The 25,609-nt window shown below is 38.9% G+C and overlaps 1 protein-coding gene and 2 non-coding genes across 3 annotated transcripts in view; 1 reads left to right on the plus strand and 2 right to left on the minus strand.

The window, feature by feature from the left end:
* Window positions 1-3,846: 3,846 nt before the first annotated feature.
* The window catches only part of LOC121954947 (protein kinase C delta type-like), a 28,265-nt gene continuing 6,502 nt past the window's right edge, over window positions 3,847-25,609 (plus strand). Inside the window, exons 1-8 of the mRNA XM_042502706.2 lie at window positions 3,847-4,026; window positions 18,668-18,798; window positions 19,045-19,317; window positions 22,418-22,586; window positions 24,437-24,468; window positions 24,555-24,640; window positions 25,095-25,224; window positions 25,372-25,472. Coding sequence (XP_042358640.1) covers window positions 18,690-18,798; window positions 19,045-19,317; window positions 22,418-22,586; window positions 24,437-24,468; window positions 24,555-24,640; window positions 25,095-25,224; window positions 25,372-25,472 — 900 coding nt within the window. The 5' untranslated portion in view covers window positions 3,847-4,026; window positions 18,668-18,689. The remainder of the gene's footprint in view (window positions 4,027-18,667; window positions 18,799-19,044; window positions 19,318-22,417; window positions 22,587-24,436; window positions 24,469-24,554; window positions 24,641-25,094; window positions 25,225-25,371; window positions 25,473-25,609) is intronic.
* trnae-cuc (transfer RNA glutamic acid (anticodon CUC)) lies at window positions 20,242-20,313 on the minus strand. The gene has a single exon. It is a non-coding gene; the product is annotated as a tRNA-Glu (tRNA).
* trnaf-gaa (transfer RNA phenylalanine (anticodon GAA)) lies at window positions 24,047-24,119 on the minus strand. Its single transcript has one exon. It is a non-coding gene; the product is annotated as a tRNA-Phe (tRNA).

Below are 25,609 nucleotides of genomic sequence, written 5' to 3' on the forward strand. Positions count from 1 at the left end.
TCATGACACAGAGTATTGTCATGATCAAGAATACAGATATGTAGCACAGTTTGGTTTACTGAAGTTGCTAAAACTTAGAAAATTTGATTTCATTAAACTTGTCATTTTCAAGTTGCAACAACTTAACAAAATTAATTAAATATGTCTAAATTTTAAGTAAACTTAAAATTACATATAACATATTGAGTAAGCATAAATTTAGACCAATAGTTAAATTCACTAACATTTTTAAGGCAATTGGTTCCCTAGATTTTTTTTTATAGTAAAATGAATTTGTCAGATTTTACAGTGTACTAGTGTTCTTACAAAGTCTCAAAACAGTCAGGTTTATCTCTTTCACGGTGAACTAACTCAAGTTAGTTACAGCCAACAGCAATGCCTCTAATTTTAACTTTCAACCAACATGGGGTAATTTTGTGTCACTGAGCAGTGAACTTTGTTACCGTCACTTTACTTCAGAAAACTATGCACCCCCTCTGTCCTACATTTCTTCCTTCAGAGCGTGGTAATAGTGACCAAATATTTCTTGCTTGCTCCTGTTGAGAAGAAAATCTTGCTTCCCCAATTTCATGCAGTTCCTGTTGAACCAGAATGCAGGGCTGGACAAAACACAGGGAGGGGTTATTCAAGTGCAAATCTGCTGGATATCAGTTGAGAAAGCCAGAGGCAGGTTTATTTGACAGGAGTGGCAGGCTGGGATTACTGATCGAAAGTCCATGATAGTTTTATTGGGATGAAAATTTTATTTACAACTACTAGTGCAGCATGAGGTCAGCAGTGAATATAGAGAATTTTCCAGGAAGTGGAAGTAATGGAAAAAGGCACATTTTTCTGTTGTGGGCCTTAACGTGTGTGTCGGGGTTTCTTTGGTTTTTTGGGGGTTTTTTTTAAATGTGGACGTTTTCTATAAATGTGCTAATGTGCCAGTTTAGCCAGCTCGGCTGATTTTCAACCTGTGGTCCTTGGGCAGGTATCATGACAATTATAGAACACAACACATTAAAACAGGAAAAATAGAACTGTACATACAACAGAGTAAACTTCATAGGAGTACTTAATATATGTAAAAAGGACAACAGTACATAAAACGTAAAATATAAACATAAAATACAAACACTCATCAGATTTCAAGAGTCAAATATAGTCATACACTTGACTAGATTTTAGCCATGACTTTAGGTCATTAATATTATTATTACTATTATATTTCATTTTATTTTGTTTTTGTTTTTTCAAAGTTTACAAATGACATTACAGAAACCCCAATTTACATTACAAGTAACTCAAAAATGATAATAAAATAACTTAGTGCATAACAATTCACATAAACATGTAACCAATAAAATTAAGTACAACTATACAATGAAAGGGGGAAAGATTTGACAGACACAGACCACGATAGCATGCTGGTATAATACTAGCGTGGTGAAAATAGGAAGATCATGGAGGCCATCATTCAGTCATATGGGATGAGAGATTCTCCATGTAGCTGATAAAAGGTTGCCATATTTTATAGGAAAAAAAAGTATCTTATTCATAGGCAGTAAGTTATCTTCTCCAGAGCAACTGTTTACTTCTCAGAGCCTTGATGCAACACGCAATGGGAGATCTGACTTTCATCTCATGATTTAAGTTTATTTTTAAATGAACAATATGTGTGCTTGTTACACCTGGCTAGCATGGTTAATCTTTTGAATGAGTAATACTACTTTTTGTGGCAACCACAAATAGACTTTTGTGTGATCTACTTGACTGCAATGTATTACAAAAGTTTTCCAAATGGGGATTTTTTTTGTAGCAAAATCTATTGTCCTTCAGTTGTTGTCCCATACTTTGAATGCTAGTGGTGGTGACGGGGTGATGAGTAAGTCCATAGTCTTACTCAATAATCTCCATCAGCATTCAAACCTGGTCACCTAAGCTATACGTCATTGTTGTGCCCTTTTTGGAGCTATAAATAGCTCTTTACGAGTTGAGACAGGCTGTCTAAATTTACCGCTCCATTCTCTCTTATAGTCATACAGTTTTGGTGGGTGGGAGCTGATGACTCAGCACCACATGGATCTGTGTGTGCATTGCCTTGTGTGGAGGTGATGTGGGCAGGGCCAGTATGGAAATGCAGGGCTGTTTCAATCAGCCCACAAACCCTCGAAACCTGTGTGTAACAGATGAAAGGAGAGAGACCAGATCGGTTGTGTACCTGCACATTGCATTGATTTCCTGGTTTGCTGGTTCTCCTGCCATAGTCTTTTGTTTATACATGCTGCTAGGAAAATTTGTTGTGTGTCAATAAGGCGCAAAGTGCAACTGCTGCAAACACATTTGTGTTGCAAAAACTCATGTTTTCTGGAACAATTTCAAGTTCAGGACAAGGATTTTTAGGACTGAAGCATTATACATGATACAGTGAGAGACTGTGCTTTATCAGGCTAACAGTGTGACTAAATAACTGCATTTCCCAGTTTCTGGCTATGATAAATGGTAATATTTTGGAGATTTTTAAAGAAAACATTCCTTTCAAACCCACTTGCAAGTTTTGGCCAAAAAAATCAAAAAACCCAATTCCCTCCCCAGTGTAGAAAAACTATTTGGAGTGTATCCCCAGTCAGTGGTGTAATGTAACAAAGTAATAATGCTTTGTTATAGTACTGCATTTTTGGGAGTATCTGCACTTTACTAGAGGATTTTTATTTCTGTCATCTTTCACTTGTACTGCATTACATTTCCTGAATAATAAAAAAACTGCCAGTAAGCATCTTAGTTACTTACTACAAATAGAGAAGGAAGGAAGGGAGGAAGGAGGGAGGTAGGGATGGATGAGAAAAGGAATGAGAGGGAAAGAAAAATTAGATTTTGTTCTTTAAATCCTTAAGGTTGTAAAAAAAAAACCTTGTTTTCTTAGAGTGTTTTGTACACTCATTTTTAAGGTGGCGTATATTTTAAGAAGAAATACACCTTATAGTCCTCAGAATTATGACTGCTTGTTTTTTCCCAGTAATTACCTGTACTTTTACTTTAAGTAGGCCTACTTAATGACATTCAGTGTCATAAAATTAGTATTGATACTCAATTGTCACATACTTTAAGACTTTTACTCAAGTAATAGTCTAAAAAGGTGACTTTAACTTTAACCACTGTCCCTTGTTCTGCACTACCCCTTCCCCTCTCATAAATAAGGAACATTACCTAAGAGAAGCAGTTTTCCAATGTGAAATATCTGGTTTCCAATGTTGTCAGTTCAGTCCGGCCAGTACCAAAGCCTAAAATGTAAACAGAAATTAACAGATACAAAGCATTTTATATCCTGAGCTCTATTTGTGTGTAGTGTGCATGCTGCAGACAATGCAAAACCATTAGTCTCACTTGTTTTAAAAAGAACAACAAATATTTATTTAGAAACAAGTTCTGGCCATTACATCCAGTTGAATATATAAACAATACAAATTAACACTTGAGCATATAACTTTTATGGAAAACAAATCTGAATAAATAAAATACCAATAATGAATAAATAAATAAACGAAAAATCAACAAAAAACGTCAGAGGTCTATTTCGAAAATAATACTTGAATGTAACCTTAAATATGTAAGGCTTTTTTTTGTCTTTATACATTTAGCGCTTTCTTGAAATTTAATAGGCCTAATTAATTCATGAAGGCAGGAAAAAAGCGGTCTGGCATTAGAAATTCTCCATCTGTGGATACATTGTTTAGCCATAATGATCAAACCACTGTACATCCTATCCCCTTACCATTACTCTCACCTCTGCGTGTTTTTGTGTGCGTGTGTCTTTGGGTATTCACCTGGGTGACGTCACACACTCACTCCTTTGCAGCTCGCGCTCTGCCATAGAGCCGCAGCAGTGCAGCGCGAGACACGCAGAGAGACAGAGGGAGCCTGAATTAACAGCAGCAGACTTGAGCACTTCCTTAAACACCATTGAAGATTTTTGAAGTCGGGAAAACCGTGCTTAAAAACCAAAAGCTCGCGACAAACTAGAGGACACTTTCCAGCTCAGCGGAAGAGGTAAGACAAGTTTTGTTGAAAAACGGTTAAACTTGTTAGCGGTTGAAAAAACTTGGTGTTTTGGGACATTTGGGACAACAGCACTTGTCTGCTTGCAGGGGCGTCAGGAGTCGCCTGTCTGTACTGTGACCCGGCTCCTAGCTCATGTTTTAGCTCATAATGGAGAAGTAAAGCTCGGTTGACGTTGGTAGCAGAGGAGAAATGACTGTGTGTCGTTGGGATTGATGGGAGTTTCTGTCGCGGTATGACTCTCGCCGTGTTACAGTTGTTGTTGCGTATGTTTAGCCATGTTTCAGTGCTTGCCGGTCCGGTTAAGGTCACAAAACCTAACTTGTCTCCGGTTATACTGGTTATACTGGCAATAGTCTACCATAGACTGCCACTTTGTTTGCTTCACAAATTCCTCCAGCTGAGTGTTGTCTCCTGTGGCAGCAGAGGGTCTCTTTGTGGCCAACGGTAACGGAAAATAAAAAGGGGGGTAAACGGTGGCGTTCAACATTATGCTAACGACTAGCACAATGAACACAAACCGGAAAAACATTAACTCAACTTAAGCCCTTTATCCCATATAAAGACATGTCCCATTCATAATACATTAGCAGATGAGCTTCTCTCTGAAACACCTTAGTCCATGCCTTAAATGTCCCTTACTGGGCTGGTTTAAATTGAGTGGTTAAACCCCTTAATTAATGTGAGAAAGATAACAGTTTACATGTTAGTTTTTGTTCCATCAATGTTCAAATTAACCTCTTAACCCTTTGAACCCTGTGCAAATTGGCTCGATTTTTCACAAAAACATGGAAAAGGGCAATAAGTCACTGAACAAGAAATGTATAGAAATCTACAAGAAAATTACCGGAAAAACAGGAAATCGCCTGAAAATAGTTATATTATAATACTAATAATTTATATATATTCAGTAACTTAATTTTGAATATAAAATTGCAGTAATTGTAAAAACAGTTTTCTTTATGTTTCCCTAATTATGGTATAATTTTCTGATCTCTCTCTCTCTTGTTGTTTTCACCTTTCACAGTTTATTTAGCAGTTTCTGAGACATTTCTTGCCAAGTTGCTGATTGCTTTTTTCCAGTGTTTTTGACCGAAATCAAACCAATGTGCTCATGTTTTAAAATGTGTAAATGCATGTGAAAGGCGTTTGACTGCAGCACAAGAAAACTGATATTGATTCAGGTTTTGACGGGTTAAAGTGGCCTAGCTTAATTTGGGGGTATTTAAAAATTCAGTGTGTAGGATTCAGGGAAATATATCAGCAGAAATGGGAAATAATATTATAAGTATGTTTCCTTCGTGAATAATCACCTGAAAATAAGCACCGCCATTTGTTCTACAGTAGCCCAGAATGAACAAACCAAACAGTGGCTCCAGATAGGGCCATTCGCTTTTCTGCCACTGTAGTTGGAAGCCAATATGCAATGTGCATTGTCGGAAAACCACTGATTTGTAGCTTGAAACTTTGTTTCAGTGTTTTTTCTCAACTGGCCTGATTGTTTTGGAGAGGAAGAGACCTTTGCAGATAATTCGGCTCCCGGTAACTGCTCCTGAACAGTAAACGCTAAAGGGATTCTAACCAGGAGAAGTTTTGGCTGGTTTTAGTGTACAATTCTCACTTCTAGATGCCGCAAAATGCCCCTAAATCCTTAAAGGTACACTGACAAAAAAAACAGCACTGACAGTAATAAGGTGCCTATAAACTAAATTCTTAGTGAGTCTCACAGATTGTAACCATAAAATAACTGTTAACTATTTCATGCAATTCACATTACTACGATTTGCTGTACATGAAAGCTGTCAACGCTTGAATTAATTGCAAAGAAGTTTGATGATTGCTTTATTAGTTGAGTATGTTTTTAAGATTAAAAAGTTTGCGATTCTTCGATATTCAAAATTAGTTGATTCCAGCCTCTTAAATGTGATTATTTTCTGGTTTCTTTACTTATTTATGATAGAAAACTGAATATCTGAATAAGACATTTGAGGATGTCCTTGTGGGTTTAAGGAAACACCCATCAGTGTTTTATTACCATTTTCTGACATTTTATAGACCAAACAAAGAATGATTAAGAATATAATTAACAATAAAAATTGTCAGTTGCAGCCTTGCTGTACATGCAATCAAAAAATGTGGCTATAACCCAAATTTCTTGAGACTAAAAAGCAGGTAAATTGAGTTTGTGTTCACTTTTCCTTGAAGTATTTTTCAAGCAAAAACCCAAACATTTACTTGTTTTATGCTTCCTCGATGTGAGGATTTGACGCTTTTCTTTGTCAGACTTGATAATTAAGAGAAGAGCTTTAGAATTTGGACTGTTGCCCAGATGAGACATACATCACCCTCTGCTCTTGGAAATTACACAGGGCATTTTTCACTATTTTCGGACATTTTTATCTACAAAACAGTCGCGAAAATAATGGACAGATTATTAATGAAAATATTGTTAGTTGCAGCCCTATAATATAACTTGAACTGTAGCCGGTTTGCATAGTTCACCTGGGACCAAAGTCCATGAGCCAGCTATGCCAAAAGTCCTTCCCTCTTTGCACTCAGTTGTAGCCACTTGAATTTCCATCACATAACTCCCTCACCATCCTTCATCACCTTTTTCTGGGTGAAGTCAGTGATTGAGAAGCAGGCCACGTGTGAAACACAATGAGAACAGTGTATTTGTGGCAACAAAAAGAAGTGTCAGTAGGGTGATTAAATAAGTCTCTGTGTGAAGACTTCTCTGCATTCTTGTGGCTGTAAACAGCTCAGCCCTCTGAATCCACAGCAGCTGACATGACTCATCAGCTTCCCATGTACATTAAACACATTATCTTATTTTGAAATATTTCCACCATTGCTTGTGAAAGTCTTGTGTCACACACTACAACAGAGTCTTGCATTTGTGGCAAGACTCTGTATCCTGTTGTTATCCTCTGAAGCCAGTGCAGCTTTGTGAGCGCAGGTAACACTATCTGCCTGCATCTGACTGCAGTTACTGGTGTGTCAATATTGGCTTGTGGCTTCATGAGCTGCTTGGAGGACACCTGGGACATCTGCTCAATGAGGAGTTACCCATGCAGCACCGATCCCTGGATAGTACAACACACATATAAAAACATCATGACTCATATAATTTAGACAGTGTTTAGACTAATATTAGGCTGTATTGAGTGTATGAATAGTTGATAATTTATTTTAAGACAGGATGGCAGAGAGCTTCAGTAGATATGCCAAATGAAAAGTCAAAAATCATCAACCAGTCACTTATTGTATCGAGCCAGTGTACTTTTTAAGTACCACCTGTCTCTGTTGCACTGGATACCATCAAGTACTGAATGTTAATATCAGTAATTTGTTTAGTTGAGCTATTTTAATTAGACATTTAAAGATTTGAATTGCACATTTTTTATATTTTAAGCTGCCCACAAAAGATTAGTGGTAAAATCGCTTTTTGCGCTGGCCAGGCCATTTTTTTTCTATGGGGAGACCAGTAGCCCCGAATTAGACTGAAGCGCTAATTGTGCAAACGCATGGTGTGGCAAACTGCTCGAAATTGCCGCTGAGCACTCTGCTCAAACTTTGACCTTGGTTGCCACTGAACTTTCAAAGCACAACCAATGAGACAGTTGTGTGTTACGTAGCCAGGAGTGATACATGCAAGCAGGGATGGTAGAGAGTGAAGGAAGAAAACTCATCCTGCCTGAATTGCCCAAACTCTATAGTACAACATTAAAAACATAGCACTGTCTCATCTGGAAAAGTAATAATGTATGGTGAAATGTCAGCAGTCAGATGGGGCAACCGGGTGTTTGTATGTTTACGAACTTGGCTAAATCCAATGTTGTAGTTAACTTAGCTTTCTTGTGCACTTTTTGATGACATAGTTGTGCTGCGCCTTGCCTCTGCAATTGTCTGAAACCCGTTTTAATCATTCTAATTTAAGACATCTTTTCAGGTCCAGTAATGCAGCACAGGCATTACTCTTTATGACACCCTAATAAAGGTCACAAGCAGAACGACCTTGGTCTTTTGACAAAGTTGTTCTAAATACTTAAAGTATTGCTGGAGTTTCTGCGTCTTTGATTCATCTCCCTTCTCCATGCACCTTAGAAGTAGCTCCAGAAAACCTTCACCGGGATTTTAAAATATTCTTTTTTTTTCTCTGCAGCAGTTTGAGCAGTTGCAGGGCGAATTATTGATCTGTTGATTAGGTCAGAGCTGATCAGATTAGATTGATGGATGAGAGGAGCAGCTGCCTCAGAAGCAAGTGAATGCAAACTTATAGACTCGGGTCAGTAACTATTAAGTTTAACTTTCACTGCACCTGACGTTCCGTTGTCCTGTTTGTGCACAAAGTATGTTTCGGCCTTTGAGTGTGGTGCAATGTGTAACCAAACGGTGTATATATTTCAATAGCGCTATAATGAAAGGTCCAGCTCAAAAAACTGTACAATCTATACATTGCAGCAGATGTTTTGATAATGGCAGGCCGTCACAAACAGATTAATGTGTGGGAAACCTTGTACTCAACAAAGTAATGTATTGGGGGAAAAAAAGTTCATTTTGGTATTGATATCACACTCTGGTAGTATTAAAAAAAAAACCCTGCAGCAGTATTTAACACCAGTGTTACCAAAACTGTGTGTACAGTTTTTTATTTGCCATAAAACTGAAAAAGTGCAGTATCTACTGCAGCTCTTTTGTTGTGATGTGCAATACATGATTCTCAGTAAAAGAGCACCCTCTGTTAAAATGCATAATAACACACAGGAGTACACACTCACACATACAGGCATTTGGCACAAATTTGCTTCATCAGCACTGGGTGATAATAGTTTGGCTGATTATTTGCCCTTGGCCTCTTCTCACTACCTCTCTCTCTCTCTCTCTCTCTCTCTCTCTCTCTCTCTCTCTCTCTTTCTTTCTCTGTTTCCCATACACACTCCATCGTTTCACCCTGCCTGGCTCTCTTTGCTCAGATGCTATTTAGTCCGGTCTAACCGAGGCTTTGTGAACTGTGAGTGAGGCAGAAATGGACACCACTCTTAATGCATGTGGAGAGAAGACACACCCACACACACAGTGGCAGGATTCATTCCATGCTGGTATAGCAGGTTTGACACCATGCCAAAGAGCTACTCAGAAGGAAAGGGACAGAAAATCAGAAAAGGTTATCTTTTCACAACAGCCACACCAAAGTTTGTATCCATGTTTACTGTCAGTCTTAATTTCCAAAAGGCAGTTATTAACATCTTGTTTTGGTGTTAGGTTAAATTAAGGCACAAAGTGAAATTGCACCACTGGAATAAATATGCCACAACAGTTATTCAACTGACTCATCCGACCTTGACACAGCAACCTCAGCTCTGATCTCATTCACCAAATCTTACTCACTTTTCTCTGCTGTCCTACTTTGTCCCTGTCTCCGGGTGCATGTACGGTATGAATGATAGAAAGAGAATTTAACATCATGGAAGAGTAGTGAAAAACACATATTCATGATTTTTTTTTTTTGCCTGTAGGTGTCAAGACAACATCCATGTAGTGTGTCTGTTTACATGACCTCTGTGAGTGTGTGTGGTTGGGGAGGGGGTGTTAGACATTAACCTTGGTTAGTGAAAGAAAGGAGGGCTTTGATTCTCTCAAGCCGGTCTCCACAGAAATTCATTAAAGGCTGCTTTGTTCAGGTTATTAGTGTGTGTGCGTGCACAAGTACACTTATGTGCTTTCAAGGCGGTGTTAATGCGGTAATAATACATGCCAACAGGCCTCGGTGAAAGATTTTTGGATTAAGGAAAGTTTTGTAAGAATTACGTTGCTTTATTTTGCATAAATTTCTTGGTTAAAATTGGGAATGAAAAAGAAAAACAAAGGTTACCGTATTTCATATTATCATCTCCACCTGGAGGTTATGTTTCATGTTCTTGTTGTACATGCCACTTCATATATGTTTAGACCATTCCCACCATCACTTATATTCAGAAATTTAAAACTTTGTGCAAAACACTTGCACCATTTCTCATAGTTTTCAACAGATATGGTCCATAGTTGGTTGACCTGGTTGGCAACTTCTAGGAGACATGAACAATTTTAACATAAATTACAATAGTTCTTGAAGGCATTGTGCAGTTGTAATGCAAGTTTCAATCCAGTTGCCAAACAATACAATGGTTAATGCGTGGTTAGGTTTAGGCACAAAAACCTTGCTCATGTTTAGGAAAAGAAAACACCCACACTTTTAACTTTAAAAAGCTGTTGGAAAGCCTATGCTAAAACACAATTGTTTTTGTTGTTGGTCTTTAACGGTGGTCTGTAGTTTGGTGGGCATCTTACCTGGGTTTCACGCTATACACCAGCCCCTCCACCTGCCTTTACTAAGTCAGGACGTCACTCAAGAAACTTTGATATGACACTTAAGTAACATGCACATGTTATGTATTCATAGTTTGCAGAAATTTACAATGCCAAAATTTAGTTTTTCAACTGGGCTGCAATGGGCTGCAATTTTGACATGCTCGTATCAATGCCGCTCCTTTAGTGGCTACAGCACGAAAGCAACATCATGATTTTAAGTGACCAAAAAAGTGGTCTTGAGACTGACTCACTTAAAATAGAATATGAATTCTCTACAAATATCTGCATGGTGTGCATCCAAATTTACACGGTGAAAGACCAGATGATGATGAAGACAGAGTCTAATGAAAATCATTCAATAGATATAGAGGACTGTGCAAACTTTAGTGCTTTTAGTTTATGTATGTGAAGCTGGGAAAAATAATGTTCCAGCAGACTCTCACAGTCAGGAACAACAAACCTTCTCCATGATCACTATTTAATTTCCAGTGATAAGAGATTGTTTTTGTTTAGCTATCTTAAAGAGCGGTTTCATGATGCTGTTGGAATAGATGTTTAAACAGAACTACACACCAGGTTATTAGCTTTAAGCGTGATTGTGGCCAGGCTGACTCTGACCATGCTTGCTCAGGTACATTATAATCGTGTGAAGCTTGTTTGTTCAGCTTCAATTTGCCAGGCCACTGACTGGCCCAGCTCAGTGCAGGCAGGCTGTTCTGGGTCTCTTTCACTCAGCTTTGCTCTTTCCCTTTTTCCTTGTCACTTTGTTTTGACAGTACGCTTTCTTGAAGTAACTCAAAAAGGAACACAAAATGGGAGAACAAGGAAACTGGAAGCTGTTTTGGTCATGTGGGTGTTCCATCACATTTTTACCATATTTCCTGATATTGATTATTAAATATATTACAGTAAACCGTGCGGAAATGTGCCAAACACTTCCTGGTTTTGTTTGACAGCACCCCGAGGGCAGCACCAAGTGAGCCAGAAATCTCAAAACCTGACTAACTCTCACAGTGGATGCTATGACATGTAGTTTTGCAACACTGACATTGTCAGAAATCAAGTCAGTTTTTATATATATATTGCCAATTCACAAGACCACACTCTTTAGAGAACAGGCTGATCTGTTACTTGTTTTTCAACTTCTAGCTTTATTGAGCATCTTGTTAGGCCAGATGCTAAAGCTCGAGGTCTTCTGTCACTTAGGTGAACATAATTTGTTCACCTAACTTCTACAAAGCCCTCTTACAGCTGAATTGTGCCTTTTCTTAGTGGACAATCCCTGGCTAAAGTACTTGTACTGAAAACACCTGTAAATATTTTGAGTCAGTCAGGGCAAAATACTGTATGTAAAAGAACCCAGTCAAAGGAGCCAGTATGCTGCAGGTGTTAACGTTTCTCAACATTTCTCATGTGAAAGAGTTTCATAGTAGAAAAAACACCAATGTAGTATGCCCACATGCACATTCTCAGAACCTTGAAACTAAAGCGGTAAAAGGTAACCCAGCCATTGTTTTTTTTTTAATTTTTTTATTTACACTTGTGCTTTTCTGTCTGTGACATCTCCAAATGTCTTCCATGCGAAATACCTATTGGTGTTGACTCAACAGAATTCAAACCTGGGTATTAAAAAGTATAAATAGACATTTTTAATTACAGAAATTTAGACTAAGTAGAAGAGCACAGGTGTAACAAACAACTTCTGCATTCCATTTTGATGAGACAGGTCCAGGGTCCTATTGTGCATGCTGTCACAGGAATGGCATACTGTAACATTTAATGACACTTTGTTTGTTGCTCCTGTGTGTTTCCTGCCATGACAAGTCAAAATGTTTGCTGCCGAAAAGGTATGTCGCACACATGTTTATGTTGAATTGTCTTTAATCCTGAATGGATTCTGTTGTTGAAAAAACAAAACAATCACTGCCTTTGACCCTGTACATCTAGATATGCAGTGTACAAATTGTATGCAGTCAGTATTTGAGCAGTATTTCTGTTGTGCGGGCTATGCTGAGGGTGTTCACCTTCACATCTCATTAAATAGGAACTGTAGTCCTTTTAATATGTAGACTCTCTGTAGACCTAATCACCATGTTTGTTTAAATAGCTTCCGAGTAGAAAACCCCTGCATCACGTACATACAGTTTCACAGTGCTGAGCAAACGGGGATAAGGAACAGATGAGATAACAAGAGAAAATGGTTTTGTCTTGTTTTGTATGAGGGCCCAGGGACTGGAAAGGGGTTCTGGTTTTTTAGATTTTCATCTGCAAACAGCAAATATGCTCAAAGGCAACTCTGTATTCAGCATCTGTTATTTCATACATATTTAATGTATAAGTGTATACATCTCATTCATCTAAAACTCAAGTTTGATGCTTTCATATCTCATCGATGACAAAACTAACATTAAGATGGAGACCTAATTCAACTGTTTGGCGACAGAATAAAAAAAATAACATCTTGAATTTACCCAAAAGTAGCAGTTAGTCCAACCGGCAGTGAGATGTTGCGTTGGGTAAAGGTAAATGTGGTTTCTCAAGGATGCTAGCATAGTAGCACAGTACTTAAAATAAGCACATCAGAAACGTAAGCTCATAAGATTTTTAAAGGGAACAGCTATGACTGAAAATGACAACAAAAATAAACGAGTATGCTGCAAATTATAAATGCTGGTTATCTACCTGGATGTCATTGATGCTGTTAGCATCATGTTACAGTTATTCAGCTTATTTTAGGGGACTGATTTTTTTTTATCAGAAAAGTTATCATGAACTAAACTGAAGCCATCAAGTTTGATATGTTGTTCCTTTGCAATAAATGACATAAGTCGACACTTGGTACTTTCCTGGTGATGCCCTTACAGGCCTGTAATGCAGTCATATTCAGTTTTTGCTGGTTTCAAGAGCTTTTTTTCTTGAGTCTGGCAAGTCAAACACATACTCAGTACGACTGAAGTCAGGTAGCTGAACAAATGGGTTGTCTTGTCTACATGTCTAAGGTTGTTATCGGGCTGGATTTTTCCAAGATTTAGGGACTGTGCATAGTATGTAAAAGGCTACAGGCTCCACACCATTCACTGAGTATTTAAACACCCCCAACGCATGCACTTTGGGATGTAAACAAACCTTCCTTGTTCATGTTGCAAAACAGTAGCCTAGTTCAGGAAGGAAGGGTTAACCATTCATCAATGCTGTGTTGTCAAACATTCACGTTATGTTTTTGAATGAGACTGATTCTCTTTCAGTTTTCCTGAAGGCTCACAAATCAGAATTATTTAGAGATTAATAGTCTATGTCAATAATCTCATAATTTCTTTCACTGATTTGTGGATGCAGCTTTGCTCGTAGTACATTTCAAGGTGCTGGAGGAAGGCAGGAGATTCTGTTGTTGGTTCTCTCTGTGAAATTGTACTTTTGTGTTTATTCCTGCTGATTAAAGGTTGCCATACAAAAGCTCCAAAACCTGCTTGACCTGCTTGATCACCTCTCCTTCTGACTGACATCTTCATTAATTCAGCACATACCAAACCTTTGACTTGTCTGTGGTGCATCGCTGAGCATGACTTTGATTATAGTCTATTTATTGCAGACAGTCACGCATCTCCAGTATTTTGTCTAATGCATGCAGTCTAATGGAATATCGGTTTCACGTCATAGCAACCAAAGATTATTTTCCTTTCTGCATATTAAAGATTAGGGATGCTGTTATAAACAAAAACGGTAGTATGCAAAACATGAAATATTGATATTATGTTAATAAAGCACATATGATAATATTGTGTAAATAATCCTCTTAAATCTTCTCAGTTTCTTTCCATTCTCACTTTGTCTCCTTCTCCACTTACCTACATTTGTATTTTGAGTGTAATTCTCTTGCCATAATAAGGGGGGGGTGGACACAATAAGCACTTCAAGATGAATTTGACTCATAGCGTTATCATTATTGTTTTAAATTTTCTACAGATATTACAATAAAATTGTTATTGTGAATTCTTTTGTCCATCACTTATGACCTGCTAGAAGTGTGTGATGGTGTTTTTTTCTGTAGAGACCCTGCCTGCTACCTTAATTTTCTAATTGTCTTTGTATTTTTTGTGTTTGGGACTTTTTGGGTGCGTACCCCCACAGTGCTCGGGTGAGGTAGGGTCTAAAAGGGTAGCTAGCAGGTGCCAGAGTGTAAGCAGCAGGCATCAGATAAAACACAGCGAGGCAAATTGCCAAACGAGAGTTAATCTGTGGTTGCTTTTTATTTTCACCCTCTCTGGCGAGCGTGTTTACACGAAGTAACTGAAATGTCATGTATAGCATACCTTTTAATCTATTATATTAGCTTCTTGCTAAAATGTGTGAGTCTTCCCATTCCTGTTCATCACAGGATGAACTGTTCAAGTAATCAGTTTTGAATTCATCATTACTAAATGCTGATTCTGAAATAAACTAAACTAAAACCATATGGTTTCAGCTGATATGATGTGGGATTTTTATGTCAATTGGCGACGTCATGTTTTCCACATACTCTGCCTTTATGTGTATAATTAGTGTATAATTTATGAATTCTTTAGTGTTGAACAAAGTTAACACATGAACCACAGGTAGGTATTTCAGCTTTACAATTGCCGGTAGGTGGCAGTCCTTTCAGTCTACGACAAAAGTCAAAAAGACTAGCATGACAGCAGCTAAAAAGGCTCCTTGAAGCCACACATGAACAATATCCATCTCGCTGGAAGTCAGCCTCACTGTGGCTGGATCTAGTGAAGGGAAATCTGGTTCTGTCATTGAGTGTGTTTTTTTCTCATGTCACTGGCCTGCCTTCCAGTGTGTTGTCTATCTTTTTCTTCTTTCCCTCCCTTTTGCTCCTTTCCTCTGCCCACCCCTTCCCCAATTGCATGTGCTCATTTTTTCCACTCTCTCCAGGGAAACAAGGCTCTCTTTTTCTATGTAGCAATGTCTGTGTATGTGTATATTAGAGTGTGTGTACAGTGGAGAGAAAATTGGACTTGAACTCGAAAAAAAGCGTGTCTTTGTGTGTGTTTCACATCTGGCAAACTCCATAAATTTGATTGGTATTATGAGAGCTGTAATAGGTTCTCAACGCTCCTAGTTAACATACATATGCATTCTCTTACCACAGCTTTATCCCAATACAGAACATCTACATCAACTAGGCACTTTTTATATGAAATCCTTTAGAAAATACATTTTTCACATTTAATACAGCATATATATAACAGTAAATGTTTATTTAATTTGTGCAACATGATCGTCCTCTAACTTCTTGTCTTGTTTGCTTTGTTATTAGGCATACTGTTTTCATGTGAAAACAGTGTCTTTACTTTAGCTTAATGTTGACATGGTTGGTCTTTTGTGTTTGTCCTTATTCCTCTGCTGTAGCCCATGACTAAAGACATCTGCAGTGATCCTATTTGTCTGCAAAGTTCCTTTAAGTTTTCTTGTGTCATCCACCTCGAATCCATTAATACCTGGGCAGACATTTGTGATTTTTGATCAATACAGGGTGTTATGATCGCATTGGCTTAAATCAATTCGCTGGAAGAGATGAAGGAGCATGGCATAGATTCATGATAATACCTGGATATTTGGATGCCAAGATGGAGCCTATTCATTCTGCCACTGGGGTATACCTATAAATTAAGCTGGACGCTTCATGTTTTCTTACCATTTTGCTGGCTACTGAATAACCAATGACTTCTTGAGGAATTAGGGTAAAGAAGGTTGCTCCAACTTCCAGACCGCATGTCTGTTGGGCCCCATACCAGTGCCTCCTACACACTACACATCCCCCTGACTGAGCCAATAATCAAAAATTATGTTCTTCTGCCCATATTTATACAGTTGCACACATTCACAGTTGAGACCTTCTTCAGTGCAGGTGCCGTAAGGCCTTGTACTTCTAAGCAGCTCCACATGGCCCACATGTTACTCAACTCAAAACAGCATCTAGTCTACCTCTGCAGACTGAGCAGCACACGTACAGATATCTGAGCATGCACTGGTTCAGTCACTCAGAATCTGAGCTTGACATTCAGCGATGTGAAAAGGAACATGAACACAAACAAAACTTGTCTCCCTATGAATGGTTAAATATGACAGTGCATTCCTGTCCAGACGTTTAATATTTGCATACATTCTGCTTTTAGGAATTGCTGTATAGACATATAGGCAGCTAAACATCATTTCATAGTAAAACGAGAGGCTGCCTCAAATCACAGGAATGCCATGTTGCTGAAGTTACTACTAAGCCATGATTATGGTAAAAAGAGACTAAAGCTACAAGAGATCAAGTTAAGGGACTTAAAAGCTCACAAGCTGTGAAGGAATTCTGTGGGATTTTTTTTTTTTTTTTTTGCTGCTGCTGCTTTGGGAATTCGGATGTGGGCTGATATGCCCGCTGGGTCCTGCTACTCTGTGACGTAGCATGTGTGTGACTCTTTGGCGTGAAACAGCTTTGATAACATGATAGGTTCAGTAAGCGTTTATTTGTACAGCTCCTTCAGGTTTAAGTCTGACATGTCAGACTGGCAGCCCCTTAGGAAATGTCTCCCTTTGTGATCGGTTATAACAAGGCCCCCGGAGGGGAAATGGAACTAGTTTCAGCTAATGTTTGCATGGTAAGACTGTTATGTATTAAGGACAGATTTACTGAACACTGTGTCCCACTGCTGAAGACACATGACAAGTGTTTGTCCTCCTGACACCTTATGGTAGACTCTGTGTTGTCATGATACTGACTGCTCCTTCAAAATAACACGTTTTTCTTACAGCTGACTGTATGTTACATGATATTTAGGGATGGTTTGAATTTCATAAATCTAAAGTACACACAGTTTATAAAAAGAGTAAACAAAGATTACTCCCTTTCAAATGACAATATTGTTTGCTTGCTGTCATGTTGCCAACTTGCCTGCCACAGAGTTGCCCAAGAGGTGTTTTTCTTGTGTTGGAAACTATGATTTAAGACTGTTTGTCGGTGTGTGTGTGTGTGTGTGTGTGTGTGTGTGTGTGTGTGTGTGAGAGAGAGAGAGAGAGAGTATAGAAGGGGGCAGGTTAGCTGGGCAGATTAAGAATGACTCTGTAATGATTATTGTTCAAACCCCACAAGAAGCACTTCAAGAGGAAGTGTGCGAAACACATGGAACGTAAGAGCTGAGCAAATCTGTCACTGGAGCAATTCATCATAAATGACACAAGCCGGCGGACAGTTTTGCAAGCTGTGGTTTCTGTTTCAATACCTGGTGGTGTTAGGTGAATAGCTTTACAAAGAGCCTGAAGTAGGTATTTGTCAGCATAATAGATCTAATACTGCAATTTTCAGGTGTGGCTTCCAGATAGTTTGATGCTTGTCTACATTGACTCAGAAACATTTATAGACATTATGGATAGAAAAGATGGAATTTATTTTTGACAAGTCATTATTCTGAAATACAGGAAATTTAATAGTCAGTAGAAGTCCAACAAAACAGATATTGTTAGCAACTGGCTGCAGAGCTCCACCCTATACCACTGAAAATAATAAAATAAAATGAAATACTAAAAGCTAACCAAACAAAGCTGCAAAAACAGTAACTGACTGTACATTTTATTGAAGACAGAATGTTCTCCACATTTGTCCATTGACAATCGACTGACAGTGATTGCAATTTTATGATGTAATGCTCCAACAGTTTTTTTAGAATGGCCACAGACTCAGATATATACAGCTAACTAAGAAGAGAAAGCTGGGAAAAATTACTAGGCAACCAGGATTAAAAAGCACAATTTGTGTTGGAAACCTTCCAACAAAATCAATTTGAAAATGGTAAAGAAGCAAAGAGACATCACTGCTCGTCTTTTACCATCTGTTTGTCTTTTTCCCTAACACTGAGTCTTTCTGTTTGTCTTGGAAATGTGATCCTTTTGATTTTCTTTTTCTCTCTGGTAATCCCAACCTTTACACATGAGAGCAAGATGAGGGAATGAGACGTTCTGTTTCTTATTTTCTCATAACTAGCAGGTAGTTTCCAAAGTTATGTATTGGCCTGAAACTTCTACTTCCTCTGTAGTTCTCATCTGACAACACTATAAGCCACAGATGCTTTTCCTTCTTGTTTTAAGTGCAGAACTTAAGCAATCCTGATACAAGGTGTGTGTGTGTGTGTGTGTGTGTGTGTGTGTGTGTGTGTGTGTGTGTGTGTGTGTGTGTGAGAGAGAGAGAGAGAGCGCGCGCGCGCATGCATTCCTGCATGTGTGAGATGTTCTAACCATGCGTTTGTCTTTTTTCTAGGAGGCTTAGGTGAGTGGTCACCATGGCACCCTTCCTGCGTATCGCCTTTAATGCTTATGATGTGGGCACTCTGCCTCCTCTGTCTGACCCTCCCATCTGTGCCATCAAGATGAAGGAGTCTGTCAACACAGGTATGTACTGATGCACACATGCATGCAGGCATAATTTTATGTAGATACAGGATGGGGCTATGGAGACAAGATGTCCTGAGTTTAATTGCTTTAACAGCCACTATCTGCTGAGCTCAAAAGTCCACAAGCAAACTCTCTACTCACTCCAGGCACATTGTGCTGCACTCACTCATTTGCTATGACCTTTGTGAGAAAGAAAAAGACAAACATTTTGTTCTCAGTGATGACTTCAGTCTTCTTTCACAGAGCGAGGAAAGACCTTGGTCCAGAGAAAGCCAACCATGTATCCAGCCTGGAAGTCCACTTTTGATGCTCACATCTATGAGGGGCGTGTCTTAGAAGTGGTCCTCATGCAGAGTGCTGAGGAGCCATTAGCCAAGGCCACGGTTGGCGTGTCTGTTCTGGCAGAACGCTGTAAGAAGTCAAAGACCAGCGGCCATGCTGAGTTCTGGGTGGACCTACATCCTTCAGGAAGGGTCCAGATGGCTGTACAGTTCTTCCTAGAGGATACTGATGCAGGTAAAACCGCCACACCTGGTTTTAAACCTTTTCTAAAGCTCCTTTTTCACTTCTTCTGGCTTTTTTATAGGAAAGGTTCCAGTTGCATCTGACACAGTAGAGTCTGACTTAGCAGTAGTCACGGGTATTTATGGGCTCCAGCTCTGATCGGCATTGATGGAAACGTGTTCATTTTAGCCCCTTTACCAGCAAGACAGGAAATAAGCAAGAGAATAAGCAAGAGATATATAAACCGAAGTAGTCACCACCTTTCTGCTGTATGCTAACCTGTGGTCTGGCCTGTCCGTGATGTCAAACTTGACACACACACACACACACACACACACACACACACAAAAAAGATAACATCAATACACACAGAAAGGCATACTCCTCAGTGTACACAGCTCAAGTCGATGAGCAATGGGAATTGAGTCTATTGGAGAGGAGTCTATTTTTAGCAGGTTTACTCATGTTTAAAAAACCTGTTTACATGCGCTAATCTGTCACATCTATCTATATATATATTAATCTATATATATTTATCACATTAGATATGCATGACCTAAATAAGCAAGTTAAAGTTAAGAAAAAAAAATCTTAGATATTATTTATTAAGAGTCACCCAGAAATAATATCTATCTTCTCTATAACAGTGTGGGTGTGATTAAATCAACAGTGGCCCAGAAACTCAGCAAACAGCCCCATAACTTTCATCACATTTAGATTCAAATATTGCTAAATCCTGATTGGAAATATGTGAAATCACATCACTATCTCCATCACCTCACGTTGAACTGTCAACTAATTCAAACTAGTGTGAATGACACAGACATAAATCTCCTGCATTATATAACTGTGTGTTCCTTTATGACTTCATCAGTCAATTAAGTTTAAGTAGTTTGTCAGAATATACAATATGTGTACACTACCTTGAAAATAGTGTTCCCTGACCGGGAATCGAACCCGGGCCGCGGCGGTGAGAGCGCCGAATCCTAACCACTAGACCACCAGGGATGGATAAGCTGTGTGAAAGGTGATAGTCTGTTTCCCATGGCTGCCAGCAAAGCTGCCCTACCCCATCTCCAACTATTTTCATTTACACCCACAGAAAATCACTCTTTCAGTGTTGATATGTAATGCCCTCTACTGGTGGAAAGGATTCCTCACCATGTATTCATTTGCTTAAACTTTCTACACACAACCACACTTTAACATGTTAGCTACGGTGGACCTCTCCACGGAGCGTGGAGTCGTCACGCTCAGGGCCAACTAACTTGCAATGAACAGTCTATCTCAAACTGCCGAGGGTTAATGTGCATGCTGGTAGCATATCTTAAGCTAAACTTGTCAGCTGACTACAGGTGTGGCCATGTTGCTAATGCAGTGTAACAATCCCTCAAGGTCGTAAAGGCATTTAGCCTCAGGATTGAACTTTGAATATATGGCTCAGCCTATGTAACAAGAAATGTTAATACCTATTTCTCTTGATACAGTGTGCACATGTCCACTAGGACTAGGATTACAAAAATTGCATACAATATAGTGTTTTCTGGTACTGGAATTTTTAACTTCGATGCTGTATCTTGAAAAATATTGATATTAGATACAATTTTCCATACCACAGGGAAAATCTGATAATTAGGGCATACAATGTTAACATTTTTTAAGAAAATATAATAAGAATATAACATGACAGTGAGTTCTGATCTTTTCTTCATGAGCAACAGAGAACATCAGAATAACTGTAATAAACATTAACAAAAAGCAAGACCGAGAAAGTGAAACTAGAACAGGTGTATCGACACTGTGGAAAATTAGTCTTGCAACTGTTTCAAATATGAGATATTCTTCTTATGTTAGCCTTTTTTTATGATGTGTTTCAATAAGTTTAAGATCATTATGGTTTATTCTGTCAGGAATTAGTGGAAGATGTTAAATTATTGGCTTGTTTTGGTGTAGAACGGCATTTTAAAGACATTGGATAGCAGAAAAAATGATTCACCATTGGCAGCTTGAGATCGAAATCATATAACTATTATTATCTGCTGTCAAAAACCTGTTTTAGTTTCATGTCTGCTTTACACAGAAGTTAAGCAGAGAAGTGCTGTAATTAGCTGCTAGCTCTTCATCCCTTATGGGGAAACCAGTCTGTGAATGTCACTGCTGTCTGCCGACATTCATGTGATCGGGTGAAATTTATAAACGGGCTGTGTTCAGGGGGGATTTCTGCATGGGAGAAGAACAGTGGGGGTTCACTGTTCAGGGCAGGGGCAGATCATGAGAGGGAGGTGTGTCTGCTGTTACGAAAAGCTCCCTCCTACACACTCCGCAGGTTTCCTGAAAAGCAGCCCGGAGTATTTTTAGGCATGTGTGAACAGCCCTCAAATGTCTGCCTCCCCCTGTCTGTCTTCTTTCTCTTGCCCTCTCTCTCACTCCCACTGTCTTGGCTCAGCTCACTGAAGCGCTGTCCAAACATAAACATCTGTCAGTAGAATGGCAGAGAGGAAATTAGTTTATCTCGCTCACCTCATCACTCTTCCCACTTTTCCCTGTCTATCAAGTGTCTCTCTAAGGCTACTCCTTTTTTGAATTGTCCCTCTATCTCTCCACTCCCTCTTCCCCCATCCACCCGCTTACCCTCCCTATCTGTTCCAGAGTTTCTGCCTTCTTTTGTTTACCTCTTTCATGCCTCTTTTGCTGTCTTGTCTTGGTGGCTTTTGACCCCTCCCGCTGACTTGCGTCAGTCGAAGCCACTTATCCAAGATGGCATTTTTCTATGTTTACCCTCCATTTAGAAGCAACAACAGTACCCTCCTTCTGTAGCAAAGAGAGCCTTCTATTTAAATACCTCTCTGCTATTAAAACTGATGACTAATTTATGATAATGAACACAGTTGCATCATTTAAGGAACATTAAAAAAAGCTCATCTGCTGGACTGTAAAAAAAACCCAGAATGACTCCTACCTTAATGCATCCCTGATGTGATTTTTATTTGTCTTTGACAATCAATAAAAATGCTTATTTGGATACCAATGTACTTTAAAGCTGTTTGACAAACACAATCTGTATAGACTATAAATACAATAGATGAATCTGTAAATTGATCTCTCTTCTCAGTGTCGGCACAGGCATCAGTGAAGGTTTCTCCTGAGGATGGACTCACGACCCTCAACAGGAGGAGAGGAGCGTTCAAGCAGCCCAAGATTCACGTCATCAAGAACCACGAGTTCACCGCCACCTTCTTCGGCCAGCCCACTTTCTGCTCTGTCTGTAGAGAGTTTGTCTGGTGAGCTGCCACACTTGGTTATTTTACAGCCATCACAATTATGTCATTGTGTTATGTTTGTGTACTTTAACTGGTTAGCACTTAAAATACTTCATTTACTTTGACCTTCAGTATGTTTTGAGTATCTGCTACATTCCAGTGAGAGACTATGGTCATAATGTCCAAATGCTGCTCTGTTTGAGCATGACTTACCCAGAAGCAGCCAGTTTGCCTGTCTGCTTGTTTTTCTGCATTATTATTACAATCAGCACATCATTTGTCACCAGTATACTTTGATAATTCCAGACCATTTATGCTGTTACCCACTGTATGTTCTCCGGATGCCAACAAGAAGAGTCCTGCCCCTATGGATGCTTCTCAAAAGACCAATTAGTTGTGGTTCTAGTTTCCTAAATGGAGCAGTTCGGGGGTGGGAGTGTTGTAATGGTAGAATCAACAGCAGGACTGCTGTTGTGAGAATGAGTCACTGTCTTGGGAAATCCCACAAAGAGCTGTCATGTTGTGTTCCAACTATGTCAGCAGCTCTAACCCGTGAGCCAAGCTCCTCCTACAGTATCTCCCAAACTACAGTATCATCTTTCCCCTTTAGAGACAGGCAGGAGCAGATCTGATGTTTTTTTATGTCTTTGCATATGTGTGTGACTATCTGATCTCTATCTCTAAGTTTCAGTCTAATGTGAAAAATATCTTTCAGTTATGCTAATAACAAACAAATAATAAAACATGAGTCATGGGTGTGCCAACCTCGAACAACAGGTCCCTCATACCTTTTCTCATGCCTGTTTTTGTATCTGCAGGTTTGAAATGATTAAAGGTTTCATTATAAACCACATTCAAATTCTCGACAGTCGGAATTAATGTTTTCAATTTTAATTATCGTTAAAACAATGTTTGATTGCAGCACTTTAAAAAACTCATGATAAATATGAGCCAGTATCAACCAAACTGTCGTCCAGACTCCGGTGCAGGGTTTGTTTTGTTGTTCCCTTGTTTACAGATTGGATATATATCAGGCATATTTTGTGATTCCACTGGTCCCTTGTCCTCGTCTAGTGACAGGCGCACTTTCACAGACAGGCTATCTTTGACTTTAATGCATGTTTGATATGTGCCTTTTCATATGATTGCATAATCATATGAAATCATCAGAACAAAAAATAATCAGAGTGCCTCTTATTTTATTCATGTTTTTCTACAATTCTACAATTCTACAATTTCATTTAGCAGACGCTTTTATCCAAAGCGACGTACAACACAAGCAAGAATTTAGACTTTAAAACATTAGGTACACCTATGTAATTCCTACTTGGCGCATTTCTACAAACTGTGAAAGTGGTCTGGCTCTGTTGACCAATAATGTAGGGGTTTACATGTACGTATGAACAGCAGGTCATGGGTAGAGGGCCGCGATTGGCGTCAAATACAATTATACACACAAGTAATTAAAAGCTGCCACCCACTGCCGAAACCCGGGATCGAACCAGGGACCTTTAGATCTTCAGTCTAACGCTCTCCCAACTGAGCTATTTCGGCTTACACTTTTATTGAAACACACAGTTTCATCTCTTCTTGCATAATACTTATTAAAAAAATAAGTTTGCAGGCAGTATAGATGTAGTTTGGTAACTGTCGCATAAAGTAGACAGTAAACTTGTGTTTTACTCCTGCTAGTTATCTGCATGCTAGTTAGAGTACATCACTGTCATCACCACAATCCTAGTATTGAAAACCACCCTGGATATATTGCTCTGATATTGGCAGCCATATTTTTCTTAGTCATGGCTGAGAAAATTCCTTTTTCTGTTTCACCCACTACAAGGATTTAATCACATTGCTTTTCTCCCACACAGGGGGCTCAACAAGCAAGGTTACAAGTGCAGACGTGAGTGTTTTATTCACTGCATTTTTATCACATTTTATCATTTTGTATTCTTCACAGTTAATACAATATTTATTTACTTCACCCAGAATGTAATGCAGCAATCCACAAGAAGTGCATCGACAAAATCATCGGCAGGTGCACTGGGACAGCGACAAACAGTCGTGACACTAAGGTTAGCAAAGTTAACGTTCTCTAAAATCAATGCAAAACCTCAGATCTGACACTGACAAACTGCATTCTGCTTTACAGCATTATCTGTTATTACTTCCCCCAGCTATGGTTCAGCAATGACTTTGATATTTTCTCCTGCTCTATTTTCTGGCATATGACTTAGGCACTGCTATAAAGTACTCCATTATTTATTGATTTAGTCAATATGTTTTTTTCTGTCTTACACAAAACACTGCAGACTGTTTATCATGAGTCAGTTCTTCAGTATCGCTTAACACAGGTTCAACCTAAGTTTAAAAACAACAGCAGCACTGGATTCAATATGTACGTGTCATTTCATTTTTTCCTTGCCACTTAAAAGCTACTTAAACTGACAAACATAGTCCCAAATGTGTCTTCTTTAGTCATCAGATAGCAGCTTTGTGTTACCTTAATTTGTCTTGATGTATTTGCAGTTCCAGAAAGAGCGCTTCAAGATTGATATGCCGCATCGCTTCAAACACTACAACTATAAGAGCCCCACTTTCTGTGACCACTGTGGCAGTCTGCTATGGGGTCTCTACAGACAGGGCCTTAAATGTGAAGGTGGGTCTAATGTGTTCATTGTTTTTTACTTTTAATGTTATTATCTGTCCTTCCTCCTGCCTCCATTGCTTTTGACAGTTTTCTGTGTAGTTGTATTCCTTTTCTCCACTTGACTTGTTTTAAATCATCTTTCAAACCTCTGACCAGACTGTGCCATGAACGTACATAGTTACTGTCAGAAGAAAGTGGCCAATCTGTGTGGAATCAACCAGAAACTTCTGGCAGAGGCTCTATCTCAAATCAGCCAGGTTTGTACTGCAACAAACTTTACTTTTTTTTACCTTGTGTGGACTATGTGTACATTTTATGCCAGTCAGTGTTAAAAAAATAATATCAATTGTCACTGTACTGTGTCAACAATATTTTTTTATTTTTTCATCTCCAG

This window comes from Plectropomus leopardus, chromosome 2 (assembly GCF_026936395.1).
Source record: "Plectropomus leopardus strain MGB_pleo_1.0 chromosome 2, ASM2693639v1, whole genome shotgun sequence".
Taxonomy (NCBI): Eukaryota; Metazoa; Chordata; class Actinopteri; order Perciformes; family Serranidae; genus Plectropomus; species Plectropomus leopardus.